The 19793-nt window shown below is 49.1% G+C and overlaps 1 protein-coding gene across 1 annotated transcript in view; it reads right to left on the minus strand.

The window, feature by feature from the left end:
* Positions 1 to 2929: 2929 nt before the first annotated feature.
* The window catches only part of LOC134983100 (zinc finger protein 436-like), an 83283-nt gene continuing 66419 nt past the window's right edge, over positions 2930 to 19793 (minus strand). The window contains exon 9 of the mRNA XM_063948803.1: positions 2930 to 4884. Coding sequence (XP_063804873.1) covers positions 3848 to 4884 — 1037 coding nt within the window. The 3' untranslated portion in view covers positions 2930 to 3847. The remainder of the gene's footprint in view (positions 4885 to 19793) is intronic.

Raw genomic sequence — 19793 nt, forward strand, 5'->3', positions numbered from 1 at the left:
CAGAGCGGAACTTCGGACGAATCCCGCTTTCTTACCAAAGGTAGGTCATCTTTTCACATCAATCAACCAATAGTAGTTCCAAATATATTATAAAGAGAGCGCTAAACACCTGCAGTGTCTATAAATTCATTGTGCAAAAAAGGAAAAGTGCTTAAATTATTTTTTGCATAGTATAAAATTTATTACACATAAAAAGCTAAATATTATAATCTTTAATATCTAGTTTTTATTTTTATGTGAATCCGTGATTAATATAAAAGTTGATTAATATAAAAGTTGTGGACGCCCACCCAGAGCAGTTTTACCTGGTTTGTGGTAAGTTCAGGGGATCTTATGGTAACACATTCTCACCGACTGGTTCAAAGTTTCAAGTTCTAGCGATTATAGTGTCAACTTTATTGTTGTCCGTTATGTTATATGTACTTCTCCGTTGTCAACCTCTCTATAGCTCCTGTTCGGCTCAGTAAAAAACACTGAGGTACTCTGGGATATGGAGGGGAGGAGAGTTCTAAATTTAATTATTCAGTGCCTTGTTCCTGCGGAAGCCGTCTATATCCCAAGAATACTCCAGTGACCCCTAGTGGATGATAAAGAAATAAGACACTTCCTATCCTGCCCAAGTGTGTCGATACACTCATCGATGCAAGTACTGGGCCTTATGGTGTCGGCTTTCGACATGGTAGAGTACGCTCAATTTCACTCCCACCCTCTCCAGAGGTTGATTCTTTCCAAATGGGATGGCCTGCTTCACTAGATCAGGACTCGCATGATCTCCTTAACTCCAGAGGTTTGCCTGTCACTGACCTGGTAGCTACATGACAGCAATTGAGCAGGGGTCGTTCCTTCTGGATCTCCAACTGGATCCTTCTGACGACGGATGCCAGTCTGCAGGGTTGGGGCCCAGTGTTGGAGCAACACTCTCTTCAGGGTCGATGGACCAGGGAGTTTATCTCTCCTCCCGATAAACATTCTGGAATTGCGGTCAGTGTTCCATGCATTGACACTAGCCCTGCCTCTGGTACAGAACAGGCCTGTTCAAAGTACAGTCAGACAACGCCACCACACTGGCGTACATAAATCATCAAGGCGGCACTCAAAGCTGCATGGCAATAAGGGAAGTGTCAAGGATACTTCAATGGGTGGAACGCCATCTGCCAGCCATATCGGCAGTGTTCATTCCGGGAGTGCTCAACTGGGAAGCGTACTTCCTCAGTCGTCAGGACGTACACACCGGGAGTGGAGCCTTCATCCAGAAGTCTTTCAACTCCTAGTGGACAAGTGGGGCCTACCAGACGTAGACCTGATGGCGTCTCGACACAATCACAAGGTTCCGGTCTTCAGAGCAAGGACAAGGGATACTCAAGCAGCATCCGTGGATGCACTGGCAATTCCATTGAACTTTCGGCTGCCGTACGTTCCCTCCAGTGTCACTTCTGACCAGGGTAATACGGAAGTTCAAGCAAGAAGGAGGAATACTACTTCTAATCGCTCCGGTGTGGCCCAGACGACATTGGTTCTCAGACCTGCAGGGTCTCTCGATAAAGCGTCCTCTTCTACTTCTGCAGCATCCAGACATCCTCGTTTAGTGCCCTTGTTTCTTCCAGGATTTGGCCCGGATGGTTTTGACGGTGTGGCTCTAGAAGGTTCAGTACTGAGGGCCAAAGGGTTTTCTGAGACAGTCATTCAAACTATGTTGAAGGCCCGTAAACTGGCTTCTGCTCGGATTTATTATAGGGTCTGGAATTCTTACTTCACATGGTCTGCTGCTTTTGATGCATTCAAGTTCAGTACTGCCAATCTTTTGGCTTTCCTACAACAGAGCCTGGACTTAGGCTTTCGTCTGGCCTCCCTCAAGGTTCATATTTCTGCCTTGTCGATATGGTTTCAGAGAAAAATTGCGACCCTGCCTGATGTTCATACATTCGCTCAGGGTGTATTACGGATCCAACCTCCCTATGTTCCATCTGTGGCTCCTTGGGATTTGTCGGTTGTTCTGGACGCCTTACAAGAGTCTCCGTTTCAACCTCTTGAGTCTGTGGACCTTAAATGGCTTACTCTTATAGGCCCTACACACTGGCCGATTCGCCACCGAGCAGCCCGACGGCGGATATGGCCGACAGGCGACCCAGCGGCGGAGGGGCAGTGACGGGGGGAGTGAAGTTTCTTCACTCCCCCCGTCACCTGGCTGCATTGAAGTGCAGGCAAATATGGACGAGATCGTCCATATTGGCCTGCATGTACAGCCGACGGGGGACCAGCTATGAATGAGCGCGGGGCCGCGCATCGTTCATCGCTGGAGCCTCCACACTGCACGATATGAATGGTTCTCGTTCATTAATGAGCGAGATCGTTTATATCGTGCAGTCACGTCGGCCAGTGTGTAGGGCCCATTAGGGTCCTGTTTTTGCTGGCTATCCCCTCTGCTAGATGGGTTTCAGACTTAGGTGCCTTATCCTGGCAGTCACCTTTTCTGATTTTCCACTGTGACTGGGCAGTTCTTAGAACTCGCCCTGGTTATTTGCCTAAGGTGGTGTCATCTTTCCACCTTAACCAAGAGATTGTGGTTCCGGCCTTTACCTCTCCAGGTTTATACTCCAAAGAGAGGTATTTGGATGTGGTACTGGCTCTCCGTATTTATGTGAAAAGAACAGCTTTGCTTAGGAGATCTGATTCTCTCTTTGGGGGTAATTCCAAGTTTATCGCAGCAGGAAATTTTTTAGCAGTTGGGCAAAACCATGTGCACTGCAGGGGAGGCAGATATAACATTTGCAGAGAGAGTTTGATTTGGGTGGGTTATTTTATTTCTGTGCAGGGTAAATACTGGCTGCTTTATTTTTACACTGCAAATTAGATTGCAGATTCTAACAAATCTAACTCTCTCTGCACATGTTATATCTGCCTCCCCTGCAGTGCACATGGTTTTGCCCAATTGCTAACAGAATTCCTGCTGCGATCAACTTGGAATTAACCCCTTTGTTCTCTTTGGATTTCACAAACGTGGCTGGCCTGCTAATAAGCAGACCTTGGCCAGATGGATTAGAATGGTGATTGCACATGCTTATGTACAGGCTGGCCTTCCAGCTCATGCTACCATCAAAGCCCATTCTACTCGGTCTGTTGGACCTTCTTGGGCGGCCCGCCGTGGTGCGACCCTTGAACAATTGTGGAAGGCGGCTACGTGGTCCTCAGTGAACACGTTCATAAGGTTCTATGCCTTCAATACGTCTGCCTCCCAGGATGCCTCCTTTGGACGCCGGGTTCTTGTGCCCGCTACAGTGCCTCCTCTCCCATGAGGAACTGCTTTAGGACATCCCCGATGTTATTCCCTGTGGAATACCAGTGTACCCCACTGCAGAAAAGGAGATTTATGATAAGAACTTACCTTTGTTAAATCTGTTTCTGCAAGGTACACTGGATTCCACAGGGCGCCCGCCCTGACGCACTTAGCTCTTTTAGATTGTATGGCATTAGCCGCTGGTACTTTCTCCTGTCGTGAGAATGTAGTGTATGTGTCTACTAACTGTTGTCGTCTCTATTACCTGCTACTGCATTGGATTGGTTAACAAAACTGAGCTCCAGTGCCTGGAGGCGCCGCTATGCATCCTGGGAACAGTCAAAGCTTTTAGGCTGTTGGTGCCTCGGATCAAGCTCCAACGCTACACCCCGATGTCATTCCCTGTGGAATCCAGTCTACCTCGCAGAAAGTGATTTAACAAAGGTAAGTTCTTACCATAAATCTCCTTATATAGTGTGAAGATGCAAATGTAATGTATTCCTCATTAAGGAGGAACACCAATCTAGGCTACAATTGTGTATTTTTGCTTATCTTGAAAATGTTCAATAAAAATTATACTACCACTGCAATTTCAGGATTTCTAGTATCTGATGTAAATTGATTTTCTCCTGTGTGAAGGTTTTGATGACTAAAAAGAGCGGATTTATGTTTAAAACATTTCCCACATTCCGAGCATGAAAATGGCCTCTGGTCTGTGTGAGTTCTTCGATGTTCAATAAGCGTTCCCAGTTGTGCAAAACATTTCCCACATTCAGAGCATGAATATGGCTTCTCGCCCGTGTGAGTTCTCTTATGTGCAGCGAGTATTGAAGGGCGTGTAAAACATTTCCCACATTCTGAACAAGTAAATGGATTCTCACTTGTGTGGATCCTTTGATGCTTAATTAGACTTGGTAAACGCATAAAACATTTTCCACATTCAGTACATGGAAATGGCTTCTCACTTGTGTGAATTCTCTTATGTCTTTTAAGTTGGCCTTTCCTTGTAAAGCCTTTGCCACACTCAGAACACAGAAATGTCTTCTGACTCGTGTGAGTTCTTAGATGCCCATCAAGCGATCGCCGACGTGCAAAACATTTTCCGCATTTATAACACGAAAATGGTCTTGCACCTGTGTGCACTCTCTGGTGTGCATCAAGTGTTCCCTGGCGTGCAAAACATTTCTCACACTCAGAACAAGAAAATGGCTTCTCACCTGTATGAGTTCTCTTATGTCTATTAAGATCTCCTTTCAATTTAAAACATTTCCCACAATCAGAACACAGAAAAGGCCTCTCAGCTGTGTGAACTCTCTTCTGATGTATAGAAAGACTTAACTGCTTCGTAAAACCTTTCCCACATTCAGAACATGAAAATGGTTTATCATCTGTATGATCTAAACTCTGTGCAACAATACTGGAATTTTCAGGTGCGCAGTCTCTGTGATTAGTAGGATAAGATGATAAAGTTGCACCGAGAAATGCTGGATGTATACTTGGGATAATGGGGTGTTCCTCTACAGAGTCCTGTGAGAAGATATCATTTATTTCACAATCTGGAGACACTATGAGATGTCTCCCCGAGTTATTCCTGCTGTTCTGTTCATCTGCTGGGAACACAAATATATGAACGTTAGCATCCATGCAAAGCTATACCATTCTCTGGGGCAGATGTATTAAGCTTGGAGAAGTGATGAAGCAGTGATAAGTAGTAGGTGAGAATGCAGCGCCAATCAGCTCCTGTCAATTTACATATTGGATCTTATTGGCTGGTGCATTATCACCTTGAGATTATCACTGCTTTATCACTTCTCCAGGCTTAATATACCTGTCCCTCTGTTCTTAAAATAAGACAGCATTGCTGTGCTCCAACATTTCCACTCAGTGAGTTCAACATATTCAGGTTTCAATTTGTGAATGAAGTATTTAGAGAGTAAATAGTTTCTTTCTCTTACGTCCTAGAGGATGCTGGGGTCCACATTAGTACCATGGGTATAGACCAGAGGTTCTCAAACTCGGTCCTCAGGACCCCACACACTGCATGTTTTGCAGGTAACCCAGCAGGTGCACAGGTGTATTAATTACTCGCTGACACATTTTAAAAGGTCCACAGGTGGAGCAAATCATTTCACTTGTGATTCTGTGAGGAGATCTGCAAAACATGCACTGTGTGGGGTCCTGAGGACCGAGTTTGAGAACCTGTGGTATAGACGGGTCCACTAGGAGCCATTATTACTTTAAGAGTTTGAGATTGTGGGCTGGCTCCTCCCTCTATGCCCTTCCTACCAGACTCCGTTTAGAAAATGTGCCCGGAGGAGCTGGTCACAGCTATGGGAGCTCCACAGAACTTCCTTAGAAAAAGTTTTTTTTAGAGTTTATTATGTTACAGGGAGGCTGCTGGCAACAGCCACCCTGCTTCGTGGGACTAATGGGAGGGGGGGGGGGGGGGTCTGAGCCACTACCTCAGCTGACAGGACACTGAGCTCTTGAGGGGATCGATCGTTCCCCGCCACAGGGGATCGCTCACCCCAGCAGCACCCCACCCCACTTACAGAGCCAGGAGATTGGTGGCGAGTGAGTCACCGACCCCCCTAGAAAGCGGGGGGCCGGTGTGAAGATGGCGGCAACAGGGTATGGGGCGCAGTAATAACTGCGCGCCGGGGCTCAGCGGTACATAGTGCGGCGCTGTGAGGGGCGCCCTGAGCCAGTGCCTACACCCTACACTGGTCACACAGCCTGTCGGGGTCCCGGGATCTCTGCCAACATAGTTCCTCACGCCAGTATAATCCTATGAAGAGCAGGAAGACAGCGCCATTTTTGGGGCGGAGCTTCTCCTCAAAGCGGACCCAGCAGCGTTCTGCGCCATTTTCCTGCCTGCACATCGCTGTCAGTGAAGTGCAAGTGCCTCCAGAACAACTTCAGCTATCTCTCACGGTACCACGGGGTTGTAGAAGGGGAAGGGGCTGTATACAGGCTGTGTAACCTATTAAGGTGCACAGTCAGCGCTGGTTGAGTGTCTCCCTTTGCCTAAAAGCGCTGTGTGTGGGTTGGCTCCAATCTCTGTCTCTCTTGCCATTCTTGGGGGTGAAACTCTGCCTGCCCTCCCCTGTGTGCGTGTGAAGTATCTGTGGTCTCCATTAAGCTATGTCCAGGGACTCTGTGTCATATGCTGCAGAGGATATGTCCTCTCAGGATGATCCCATTCCATGTAATCAGGATTGCACTGTTTTAGCACAGATACCAGCAAGGGAGCCTGAGTGGTTATCCTCTATCAAATCTATGATTTCTCAGATTTCTACTAGGTCTGCAACTCAGGCTTTACAGAACTCTATGACAGTCTGGCCCAGTCCCAGTTACCCCAGGGCCCCCCACTGTATATTCCCAAAAACGTGCTCTTGCACATATTATGCAAGATGACAGGGATACCGATTCTGACACTGAGGACGGTGATGGGGATGTGTTGAGGGGGGCAGCATCTCTTGCAAAAGGGGTGCAGTTGATGATAGAGGCCATTAGGGATGTGTTGAATATTACTGATACAACACCTATGCAGGTTGAGGAGGCTTACTTCACTGAAAAAAGGAAATCCTCACTAACATTCACTGCGTCAAAAGAATTAAATGTTATTTTTTAAAAAGCTTGGGAAAACCCTGAGAAAAAATTCCAGATCCCAAAAAGGGTCCTGGTGGCGTTTCCTTTCCCGGTGGATAGGAAAAAATGGGAAAACCCGCCCATTGTTGACATGTCTGTATCCAAACGCTCAAAAAAGGTGGTTTTACCTGTTCCAGGATCCACCGCCTTGAAAGAGTCGGCTGATCGTAAAATTTATAATACGCTCAAATCCATGTACACTGCTTCAGGGGTATACTACGTCCCAATATTGCCAATGCTTGGATTGCCAAAGCTTTAGTAAAGTGGTCAGGCATGTTACTTGAAGATTTGGTTACTATGGATAAATCTGATGTTGAATTGTTTTTGCGTAACATTCAGGATTCGGCAGGATTTCTGGTAGAATCCATGAAAGACCTGGGTTCCATGGCTGCAGGAATTTCTTCCATGTCTGTCTCAGCTCGTCGAGGACTGTGGCAGTGGTCTGCCGACGCGGAATCCAGGAGATGTGTTGAGACCCTACCCTACACAGGTCAGGCTCTCTTTGGGGAAGCGTTAGATGCGAGGATCTCCATGGCTACAGCGGGTAAGTCACCTTTTCTTCCTTCAGCTGCACCTGCTATGCAGAAACCCTTTTCTTCAACTGCATCACAGCCCTTTTGGGCTGCCAAGCCACGAAAAGGTCAGACCTTTCAACACCTTCTTTAGGGGAGATCTGCCCAAATCCAAGAAACCTTCTGCGGCGGTTTTCCAGGAACAGAAACCTACTTCAGGTACGCCAAAGTCCTCCACATGATGGTGGACTGCACGCCCCCCGGAGATGGGGCCGGTGGGAGCGGAACTCAGGAATTTCTGTCACGTCTGGGTGTCTGGGTGCAAGATATCGTGTCCCAGGGTACAGGCTGGAATTTCAAGATCTCCCTCCTCACCGAGTCTTCAAATCAGGCTTTCCAGCTTTGCTGGCAGACAGGGCTGTCCTGCAGGCTGCCATCCTGAATTTGGTGGAGGCACGGGTTATTGTACTAGTCCCTCCTCATATGCAAAACAAAGGTACCTATTCGAACCTTTTCGAGGTACCGAAACCGGATGGTTCAGTCAGGTCTATTCTGAACCTAAAATCGCTAAATCCCTTTCTGAAGGAGTTCAAGTTCAAAATGGAGTCACTAAGGGTGGGGATATCAGGTCTGGAATAGGGGGAATTCCTGTTATCCCTGGATATCATGGATCCATACCTCCACATTATGATTTGGCCGCCGCATCAGGCTTATCTCCGATTCGCACTGTTGGACTGCCACTATCAGTTCCAGCCTCTGCCATTTGGCCTCTTTACAGCACTGCAGACAGGGGGTGAACATAATTCCATATCTGGACGATCTGCTGATAAAGGTATCGTCCAAGGAGAGGCTGTTACAGTCCATTCTTCTCACGACCCACCTGCTCAGGGAACACGGTTGGATCCTGAATCTTCCAAATTCAAATTTGGAACCAACCAGCAGGTTGTCCTTTCTGGGAATGATCCTCGACACGGAAGTGCAGAGGGTGTTTCTTCCAGAAGAAAAAGCGTTGGTGATACAAACAATGGTCCGGGATGTCCTGAAGCCAGCCCGGGTGTCGGTTCATCAGTGCATTCGCCTTCTGGGAAAGATGGTGGCCTCTTACGAGGCTCTACAGTACGGGAGGTTTCATGCAAGGTCCTTCCATCTTGATCTCCTGGACAAGTGGTCGGGATCCCATCTACAGATGCACCAGAGGATATTCCTGTCACCAAAGGCCAGGATTTCACTCCTCTGGTGGTTGCAACTACCTCACCTTCTGGAGGGCCGCAGGTTCGGGATTCAAGACTGGTTCCTTCTAACCACGGATGCAAGTCTCCGGGGCGCAGTCACTCAAGGGGAGATCTTCCAAGGAAGGTGGTCAAGTCTGAAAGCCAGTCTGCTGATAAAAATTCTAGAACTAAGAGCCGTCTACAACGGTCTTCTCCAAGCGGCCCATCATCTGAGAAATCGGGCCATACAAGTGCAGTCGGACAATGTAACGACAGTGGCTTACATCAATCGACAGGGCGGAATGAAGAGCAGAGCTGCAATGTCAGAGGTAACAAGAATCATCCTCTGGGCAGAAAAACATGCGTTGGCGCTGTCAGCAATTTTTATTCCGGGAGAAGACAACTGGGAAGCGGACTTCCTCAGCAGACACGATCTCCATTCAGGAGAGTGGGATCTCCATCCGGAGGTGTTCAAGGAGGTAACAGATCTTTGGGGTGTACCTCAAATTGACAGGATGGCCTCTCATCTCAACAAGAAGCTTCGGTGATATTGTTCCAGGTCGAGGGACCCACAAGCAGTGGTGGTGGACGCACTAGTGACTCCGTGGGTTTTCCAGTCGGTGTACGCATTTTCACCACTCCCACTCATTCCAAGAGTGCTAAAGCTCATAAGGAGAACAAGGGTTCAAGCGATCCTCATTGCTCCAGACTGGCCAAGAAGGTCTTGGTACGCAGATCTTCTGGATCTACTGCTAGAAGAGTCGAGGCCTCTTCCTCTTCGGGAGGACCTGCTGCAGCAGGGGCCGTTCGCCTATCAAGAATTACAACGGCTGCGTTTGACGGCATGGAGGTTGAACGCCTAATACTGGCTCGGAAGGGCATTCCGAACAAGGTTATTCCTACCCTGACAAAGGCTAGGAAAGGAGTAACGTCTAAACATTACCATCACATTTGGAAAAAAATAAGATTTTAAACCTACCGGTAAATCTTTTTCTCCTAGTCCGTAGAGGATGCTCGGGACTCCGTATGGACCATGTGGAATAGACGGGCTCCGCAGGAGACATGGGCACTAAAAAGAACTTTAGGTATGGGTGTGCACTGGCTACTCCCTCTATGCCCCTCCTCCAGACCTCAGTTAGAGAAACTGTGCCCAGAGGAGACGGACAGTACGAGGAAAGGATTTTGGAAATCCAAGGGCAAGATTCATACCAGCCACACCATCCACACCGTATAACTTGGAATATACGAACCAGTCAACAGTATGAAACAAAACATCATCAGTCAAAGACCGATCATAACTGCAACATAACCCTTATGCAAGCAATAACTATATACAAGTCTTGCAGAATGTAGTCCACACTGGGACGGGCGCCCAGCATCCTCTACGGACTAGGAGAAAAAGATTTATCGGTAGGTTTAAAATCTTATTTTCTCTTACGTCCTAGAGGATGCTGGGGACTCCGTAAGGACCATGGGGATTATACCAAAGTTCCAAAACGGGCGGGAGAGTGGGGATGACTCTGCAGCACCAAATGAGCAAACAGGAGGTCCTCATCAGCCAGGGTATCAAACTTGTAGAATTTTGCAAAAGTGTTTGAACCCGACCAAGTCGCCGCTCGGTAAAGCTGTAATGCCGAGACGCCTCGGGCAGCTGCCCAAGAAGAGCCCACCTTCCTAGTGGAATGGGCCTTTACCGAATTTGGCAACGGCAATCCAGCCGTAGCATGAGCCTGCTGAATCGTGTTACAGATCCAGCGAGCAATAGTCTGCTTAGAAGCAGGAGCGCCAACCATGTTGCTGCATACAGGATAAACAGGGCTTCTGTTTTCCTAACCCGTGCCTTTCTGGCTACATACATTTTCAATGCCCTGACCACATCCAGGGACTCGGAATCCTCCACGTCTCTCGTAGCCACAGGCACCACAATAGGTTGGTTCATATGAAAAGAAACCACCTTAGGCAAAAATTGAGGACGAGTCCTCAACTCAGCTCTATCCAAATGGAAAATCAGATAAGAGCTTTTGTGAGACAAAGCCGCCAACTCAGTCACTCTCCGTGCCGAAGCCAAGGCCAACAATATGACCACTTTCCAAGTGAGATACTTCAATTCCACTGTTTGAAGAGGCTCAAACCAGTGAGACTTAAGAAACCGTAACACCATGTTAAGGTCCCATGGTGCCACTGGAGGCACAAAAGGAGGCTGGATATGCAGCACCCTTTTCACAAAAGTCTGGACTTCTGGAAGAGAAGCCAATTCCTTTTGAAAGAAAATGGATAGGGTCGAAATCTGAACCTTAATGGAGCCTAATTTTAGGCACAAATTCACTCCAGTTTGCAGGAAGTGGAGAAAACGGCCCACATGGAATTATTCCGGAGGAGCAGTCTTGGCTTCATACTTCCTCCAGATACGGTGATAATGTTTCGCTGTCACCTCCTTCCTAGCCTTTATCAGAGTAGGAATGACCTCATCCGGAATGCCCTTCTCCGCTAGGATCCTGCGTTCAACCGCCATGCCGTCAAACACAGTCGCGGTAAGTCCTGGAACAGACAGGGCCCTTGTTGTAACAGGTCCTCCCTGAGAGGAAGAGGCCACGGATCTTCTGTGAGCATTTCCTGCAGATCCGGATACCAGGCCCTTCGAGGCCAATCTGGAACAATGAGAATTGTCTGTACCCCTCTTCATCTTATGATTCTCAGTATTTATGAGATGAGAGGAAGAGGAGGGAACACATAGACCGACTGAAACACCCACGGTGTCACCAGTGCGTCCACTGCAACCGCCTGAGGGTCCCTTGACCTGGCGCAATATCTCGGAAGTTTCTTGTTGAGGCGTGACGCCATCATGTCTATTTGAGGCAGTCCCCACTGACTTGCAATCTCGGCGAAGACTTCCTGATAAAGTCCCCACTCTCCTGGATGCAGATCGTGTCTGCTTAGGAAGTCTGCTTCCCAGCTGTCCACTCCCGGAATGAAGACTGCTGTCAGAGCGCTTACATGAATCTCCGCCCATCGAAGAATCTTTGATGCTTCTGCCATTGCCACTCTGCTCCTTGTGCCGCCTTGGCGGTTTACATGAGCCACTGCTGTGATGTCTGAATGAATCAGAACCGGTAGACCTCGAAGTAAGGTCTCCGCTTGACGAAGGCCGTTGTATATGGCCCTTAATTCCAGCACATTGATGTGCAGACAAGCTTCCTGGCTTGACCACAGACCCTGGAAGTTTCTTCCCTGCGTGACTGCTCCCCAACCTCGGAGGCTCGTGTCTGTGGTTACCAGAACCCAGTCCTGAATGCCGAACTTGCGACCCTCTAAAAGGAGAGATACCCAAGGTTCTTCCTTCCTTGCTACTAGAGGAAGGGGAAGAGGTAAAAGATCACCAGCCTTGTCAGGCTCCCAGGAGCAGAAGTCCTCCCAGGCATCTGCCAATTCCACCGCATGACGTTGGGGCTCCTATGCGGGATTCCGCACCAGTGGGGGCACGTCTCAAACTCTTCAGTCAGTTTTGGGTTCGTTCGGACCTAGACCCAGGGTGCTAGAGTTTCAAGATGTCCCCCCTCGCCGTTTTTTCAAATTGGCCTTACTAGCTTCTCTTCCGGACAGGGAGATATTTGCGACGCAATACAAAAATTGTGTCAAAATCAAGTTATCGTCAGCGTTCCCCAGTCACAACAGGAAGAAGGTTTTTATTCAAGCCTGTTTGTGGTCCCGAAGCCGGACGGCTCGGTCAGACCAATCCTAAACCTGAAATCCCTAAATTTCTACCTAAAGAAATTCAAATTCAAGATGGAGTCTCTCCGAGCAGTGATCTCCAGCCTGAAGGAAGGGTATTTTATGGTGTCGGTGGACATAAAGGATGCTCACCTGCATGTCCCCATTTATACCCCGCATCAGGCTTACCTGAGGTTTGCAATTCAGGATTGTCATTACCAATTTCAAACGTTATCGTTCGGTCTGTCCACGGCTCCGAGGATTTTCACCAAAGTGATGGCGGAGATGATGGTTCTCCTTCGCAAGCAAGTAGTCACGATTATCCCATACTTGGACGATCTCCTGATAAAGGCGAGATCAAGGGACCAGTTGGTGCAAAACGTTGCACTCTCCCTGACAGTTCTTCAGCAACAAGGTTGGCTCCTAAACTAGCCAAAATCGCAGTTGATTCCGACAACGCAGTTGTCGTTTTTGGGAATGATATTGGACACAGAACTACAGAGAGTTTTTCTTCCAGTGGGAAAGGCTCTGGAACTTCAGAGTCTGGTCAAACAAATGTTGAAACCAGCAAGTGTGTCAATTCATCAATGCATTCGGTTGCTGGGGAAGATGGTTGCGGCCTACGAGGCCATTCAGTTTGGCAGGTTCCATGCTAGAGTGCTCCAGTGGGACCTGTTGGACAAGTGGTCCGGGTCCCATCTACACATGCACCGGAGGATAATCCTGTCTTCCAAGACCAGGGTATCACTCCTGTGGTGGCTACACAGCTCTCACCTCCTAGAAGGGCGCAGGTTTGGAATACAGGACTGGATCCTAGTGACCCCGGATGCAAGTCTCCGAGGTTGGGGGGCAGTCACGATGGGAGAAAACTTCCAAGGAAGATGGTCAAGTCAGGAAACTTGTCTACACATAAATGTTCTGGAGTTAAGGGCCATTTACAACGGCCTTCTGCAAGCGGAACATCTTCTTCGAGATCTGCCTGTACTGATCCAGTCGGACAATGTAACAGCGGTGGCATACATAAACCGTCAGGGCGGAACAAAAAGCAGAGCGGCAATGGCGGAAGCCACAATGATTTTCCGTTGGGCAGAAAAACATATAAGCGCTCTGCCAGCGATATTCATTCCAGGAGTGGACAACTGGGAAGCAGACTTCCTCAGCAGACACGATCTCCATCCAGGAGAGTGGGGCCTCCACCAAGAAGTCTTCGCAGAGGTGACAAGTCGTTGGGGAGTTCCTCAAATAGACATGATGGCATCTCGTCTCAACAAGAAGCTTCAGAGATATTGTTCCAGGTCAAGGGACCCTCAAGCAATAGCAGTGGAAGCACTGGTGACACCGTGGCTATTTCAATTGGTGTATGTATTCGCTCCACTTCCTCTCATTCCAAAAGTTCTAAAGATCATAAGAAGAACAAAGATCCAGGCGATACTCATTGTCCCAGACTGGCCAAGGAGGGCCTGGTTTCCAGATCTTCAGGAATTACTCATAGGAGATCCCTGGCCTCTTCCTCTGCACGAGGACCTGTTACAACAGGGGCCGTGCGTGTATCAGGACTTACCGCGGCTGCGTTTGACGGCATGGTGGTTGAGTGCAAAATTCTAGCCCGTAAGGGTATTCCCAGTGAAGTCATTCCCACACTTATTCAGGCCAGAAAAGGGGTAACATCTAACCATTACCGCCGTATTTAGAGAAAATATGTTTCTTGGTGTGAATCCAAGGGGGCTCCAATGGAAGAGTTTTGCCTAGGACGTTTTCTCCATTTTCTACAAGCAGGTGTGGATGCGGGCCTAAAATTGGGCTCAATTAAGGTACAGATTTCTGCCTTATCGGTTTTCTTTCAGAAACAATTGGCCTCCCATCCAGAAGTTCAGACTTTCGTGAAAGGCGTGTTGCACATCCAACCTCCATTTGTGCCTCCAGTGGCACCATGGGATCTTAATGTGGTATTGCGGTTCCTTCAATCACATTGGTTTGAACCTTTACGGAAGGTCTCCCCACAAAATCTGTCTCCAAATAACCTGCTGTGTGCAATGGGTGCAACGTGTGGGCATGGAACTGGGATTTCTTTGATCCTGCTGTGACCTCAAAGTCTCGATCTCACACACAGAGTGCACACGTGGCCTAGCCATTCTCTCACGCACAGGTCAGACTAGCTGCACCCTGCTGTGATACACACTCTCCGGATCTCACATACAGAGTGCACGCATGGCCTAGTCGTTCTCTCACACACTGGACAGACTAGCTGCACCCTGCTGTGATACACACTCTCCGGATCTCTCACACACAGCACACGCGTGGTCTAGCCACTCTCTCACACACAGGTCAGACTAGCGGAATCCTGCTGTGACCTCACACTCTCCTGATCTCACATACAGAGCGCACGCATGGTCTAGCACTCTCTCACACACTGGACAGACTAGCTGCACCCTGCTGTGATACACACTCTCCGGATCTCTCACACACAGCACACGCGTGGTCTAGCCACTCTCTCAGACACTGGACAGACTAGGTGCACCCTGCTGTGACCGCACACTCTCCTGATCTCACACACAGAGTGCACACGTGGCCTAGCTGTTCTCTCACGCACAGGTCTGACTAGCGGAATCCTGCTGTGACCTCACACTCTCCTGATCTCACACACAGAGCGCACGCATGGTCTAGCACTCTCTCACACACTGGACAGACTAGCTGCCCCCTGCTGTGATACACACTCTCCGGATCTCTCACACACAGCACACACGTGGCCTAGCCACTCTCTCACACACAGGTCTGACTAGCTGCACCCTGCTGTGACCGCACACTCTCCTGATCTCTCACACAGAGTGCACACGTGGCCTAGCTGTTCTCTCACGCACAGGTCTGACTAGCGGAATCCTGCTGTGACCTCACACTCTCCTGATCTCACACACAGAGCGCACGCATGGTCTAGCACTCTCTCACACACTGGACAGACTAGCTGCACCCTGCTGTGATACACACTCTCCGGATCTCTCACACACAGCACACACAGGTCTGACTAGCTGCACCTTGCTGTTATCCACACTCTCCGGATCTTACACACAGAGCGCACGCATAGTCTAGCCTAGTGATCTCCAATCCGTAGCTCACCGTAGTATTTTCGGTAGCTCACAGAGCGCACGGGCTTGGGCAGTCACTGGCACTCCTCCTCACTTCATTTTTAATATGGTGCCGGCCGTCAACCAATCCGAACTCGTGGATCGGCAGTGGCGGCACCTGATTGGCTCACTTACTGTTACCATATTTTAAATGCCCACCGCTGCCGGAGACTCTGGCCAATTGTTTTTGTAAGAACACTGACAAGGCCGAAATCTGGACCTTGATTGACCCCAATCGGAGGCCCGTCTCCACACCAGCCTGCAGAAAATGGAGAAAACGTCCCAAGTGAAACTCTTCCGTCTGAGCATTCTTGGATTCACACCAAGACACATACTTTCTCCAAATATGGTGGTAATGTTTCAACGTTACTCCTTTCCTGGCCTGAATAAGTGTGGGAATGACTTCTTTTGGAATACCCTTACGGGCTAGGATCCGGCGCTCAACAGCTATGCCGTCAAAAGTAGCCGCAGTAAGTACTGATACACGCACGGCCACTGCTGCAGCAGGTCCTCGTGAAGAGGAAGAGGCCGAGGATCTTCTATGAGCAACTCCTGAAGATCTGGGTACCAAGCCCTCCTTGGCCAGTCTGGGGCAATGAAGATTGCTCGAACCCTTGTTCTTCTTAGGATCCTGAGAACTTTTGGGATCAGCGGAAGTGGAGGGAAAACATACACTGACTGGAATACCCACTGGGTCACTAACGCATCCACTGCTATTGCTTGAGGGTCTCTCGACCTGGAACAATATTTCTGAAGCTTCTTGTTGAGACGAGATGCCATCATGTCTACTTGAGGAACTCCCCAAAGACTTGTCACCTCTGCGAAGACTTCTTGGTGGAGGCCCCACTCTCCTGGATGGAGATCGTGTCTGCTGAGGAAGTCTGCTTCCCAGTTGTCCACTCCTGGAATGAAAATTGCTGACAGAGCTTTTGCATGCCTTTCTGCCCAGAGAAGGATCTTTGTCACCCCTGCCATTGCTGCTCTGCTTTTCGTTCCGCCCTGCCTGTTTATGTACGCGACTGCTGTTACATTGTCCGACTGGATCTGCACGGGATGATCTTGAAGAAGATGTACCGCTTGTCGGAGGTCGTTGTAAATGGCTCTCAATTCCAGCACGTTTATGTGAAGGCAGGCTTCCTGACTTGACCATTCCTTGGAAGCTTTCCCCCTGAGTGACAACTCCCCAGCCTCGGAGACTTGCAGCCGTGGTTACCAGGACTCAGTCCTGAATCCCGAATCCGCGTCCCTCTAGTAGGTGCGGACTGTGTAGCCACCACAGGAGAAATATCCTGGCTTTTGACGACAGGACTATTCTTCAGTGCATGTGAAGGTGGGATCCCGACCACTTGTCCAACAGGTCCCACTGGAATACTTGGTGGCATGGAACCTACCAAACTGTATGACCTCGTAAGATACCTCCATCTTCCACAACAACCGAATACACTGATGGATCGACACACTGGATGGTTTTAATAATTGTTTTACCATTTTCTGGATTTCCAGAGCCTTTTCCACCGGAAGAAATACTCTCTGAACTTCCGTGTCCAGAATCATCCCGAGAAAATTTTTGGATTGCCGCTGTTACTGCTTCTCTTTCTGGAAGAGAAGCTGGCATGGTTGATTTGAAAAATCGGCATGGGGGAACGTCTTGAAACTCCAGCTTGTATCCCTGGGATACTATTTGCAATACCCAGGGATCCAGGCCAGACAGAATCCAACCTTGGCTGAACAGTTTGAGACGTGCCCCCACCCGAGCGGCCTCCCGCAAGGGAGTTCCAGCGTCATGCTGAAGATTTGGCAGAAGTAAGGGTAGACTTCTGCTCCTGGGAACCTGGAGCCGCTTTGGGCTTCTTTCCCCTTCCTTTGCCTCTTCCTGCAAAGAAGGGGGAACCTCTCGCTCTTTTGTATTTATTGGGCCTAAAGGACTGCATGTGTGTGTGATAGGTCTTTTTTGCCGGTGCAGAGGGCAAAAATGTTGACTTACCTGCGGTAGCTGCCGAGACTAACGCATCCAGACCATCGCCAAATAAGGTCTCACCTTTATATGGGAGAGCCTCAATGTTTCTTTTGGAATTCGCTTCCGCGTTCCACTGGCGAATCCACAATGCCCGCCTAGCTGATACCGCCATGGTAGCGGCTTGTGAACTCAAGAGTCCAATATCTTTCATCGCTTCTAGCATGTAGGCGGCAGCGTCTTTGATATACCCTAACTTAAGGAGTATCTCATCTTTATCAATCGTGTCAATTTCTGATGACACGCTGTCTGACCATTTTTCAAAAGCGCGACTGACCCACGCGCAGGCAATAGTGGGTCTGAGCAGTGTACCATTGGCAACATAAATGGATTTCAATGTAGTTTCCATCTTATGGTCAGCCGGCTCTATTAGTGAAGCCGTGCCAGGTTCAGGGAGAATAACCTTCTTTGTCAACCTGGATTGTGCACTGTCTAACATAGGGGGCGATTCCCATTTTTTCCTGTCCTCTGCTGGGAAAGGGTAAGCTAACTGAATCCGCTTAGGAATATGAAATTTTTTCTCAGGATTCACCCACATCCCTGCAAAGAGAGCATTTAGCTCGTGGGAAGGAGGGAACGTGACTTTGGATTTCTTTTCCTTACATAAAAAAGCCTTCTCCTGAGGAACAGGCGAGGCTTCTGTAACGTCTAACACGTCCTTTATAGCCACAATCATATACAAATTATGATCTATTTCTCTAGAGTCACTATCGTCGGTATAAGAATCAGAGTCTGCGTCGGTATCAGTATTCACAAATGGTCTCTTATGTGACCCAGAGGGGCCGCCTGCAGATGGAAGAATTGAGTCCTGAAAAATCACATCTTCCACAGATTTTCTCCAGCATTCAGCCTGAGCTTCAGACTCATCTAATCTGCGGTTAATCAGATGCATACTGTCACGTATTTCTTTCACCCATGCAGGCTCTTGGTGTGCCGGCAGCGCCACCACATTACAACTCTGTGTCCCTAAAATGCCTTCCTCCGGGGAGGAACTCCCTGCCTCAGACATGTCTTACACACGTGTACAGCACACACTCACAGACACACTGGGACTTATAAGGGGACAGACCCACAGCAAAATCTGTCAGAGGGACACAGTATAGGAGCAGCCAGTACACAACCCCAGCACCAGTATGTAATGTCTGTGGACACAGAATGCCCACAGTCAACAGCGCTTTTACACAGTAATTCACACTAGTAATGCACCACAAACGCTTTGTGCCCCCCCTTATTTGCACCCTGTACTTGTTGCCAGAAGTGGAGGAAAGGACCAGCGGTGTCTCTGCAGCTGAGGAGAGAGACGAAATGGCGCTGAGCAGTATGCTGGCTGCCTGACGAAGAAGCTCCACCCCCACAAATGGCACGTTTTTCACTCAGCAAGGTCTGTTAATATTTATACTGGCGGGGGTAGGGCTATGCCAGCGGCATCTTATGCTTTTGCGCCAGTTTAAGGTAATATTTTACTGCCCATAAGTATTTTTCAGAAAAACTCAGTAGAGCTCCTCAGAGTGCATCCAGTCTGCCTGGGCACATTTCTAAAATTGAGGTCTGGAGGAGGGGCATAGAGGGAGTAGCCAGTTCACACCCATTGAAAAGTCTTAAGAGTGCCCATGTCTCCTGCGGAACCGTCTATACCCCATGGTCAATAAGTGGACCCCAGCATCCTCTAGGACGTATGAGAAAGAGAAAAGGAAAGGTCTGAGAACAGAACCTTGGGGAACACTTACTGTTAGTGGAAGTGGGGGGAGGTGGAGTCACACTCACATATTAATATACATATATATATACTATGTGATTCATCGCGCCCTACGGGCGCTCTTCACACCGTCGTAAGGGGCTACGCCCCCTTAACCCTTGCACACCCTTGTGGCGTGCAATATTTTTATTATATGGAGTATTACATCCAATCATAATTGTGTGAGTGGTTAAATATTGCACGGACAAAGGGCGTGCAATGGTTAAGGGGTCGAAGCCCTTGCAATGGCGTGAACAGCGCACGCAGGGCCTGGTGAATCACCTAGTAGGTGCTGTGGTTGGGGGAGTGGCGGGTGTGGGGAAGATGCGGATGGGACCCTGGGGTGCCGCGAGAGGGGCGGTTGCGGTGGTGCCGCAGGTGGGGGGAGGGTCTGGTGCGGTGGTGCCACAGGTGGGGGAGGGTGCGTGGGTGCCACGGGTGGTGGTCCAGAGCCACTGCAGATGGGGGAGGAGCAGTTGCGGGGGTGCCCCGGGTATGGAGGATGGGGTGGTGCGGCAGGAGGGGCGGGTGCGGGGTTGCTGCAGGTGGGGGAGGGGGCCCGGAGCTAC

Source organism: Pseudophryne corroboree, assembly GCF_028390025.1.
Source record: "Pseudophryne corroboree isolate aPseCor3 chromosome 3 unlocalized genomic scaffold, aPseCor3.hap2 SUPER_3_unloc_1, whole genome shotgun sequence".
In the NCBI taxonomy this organism is placed as follows: domain Eukaryota; kingdom Metazoa; phylum Chordata; class Amphibia; order Anura; family Myobatrachidae; genus Pseudophryne; species Pseudophryne corroboree.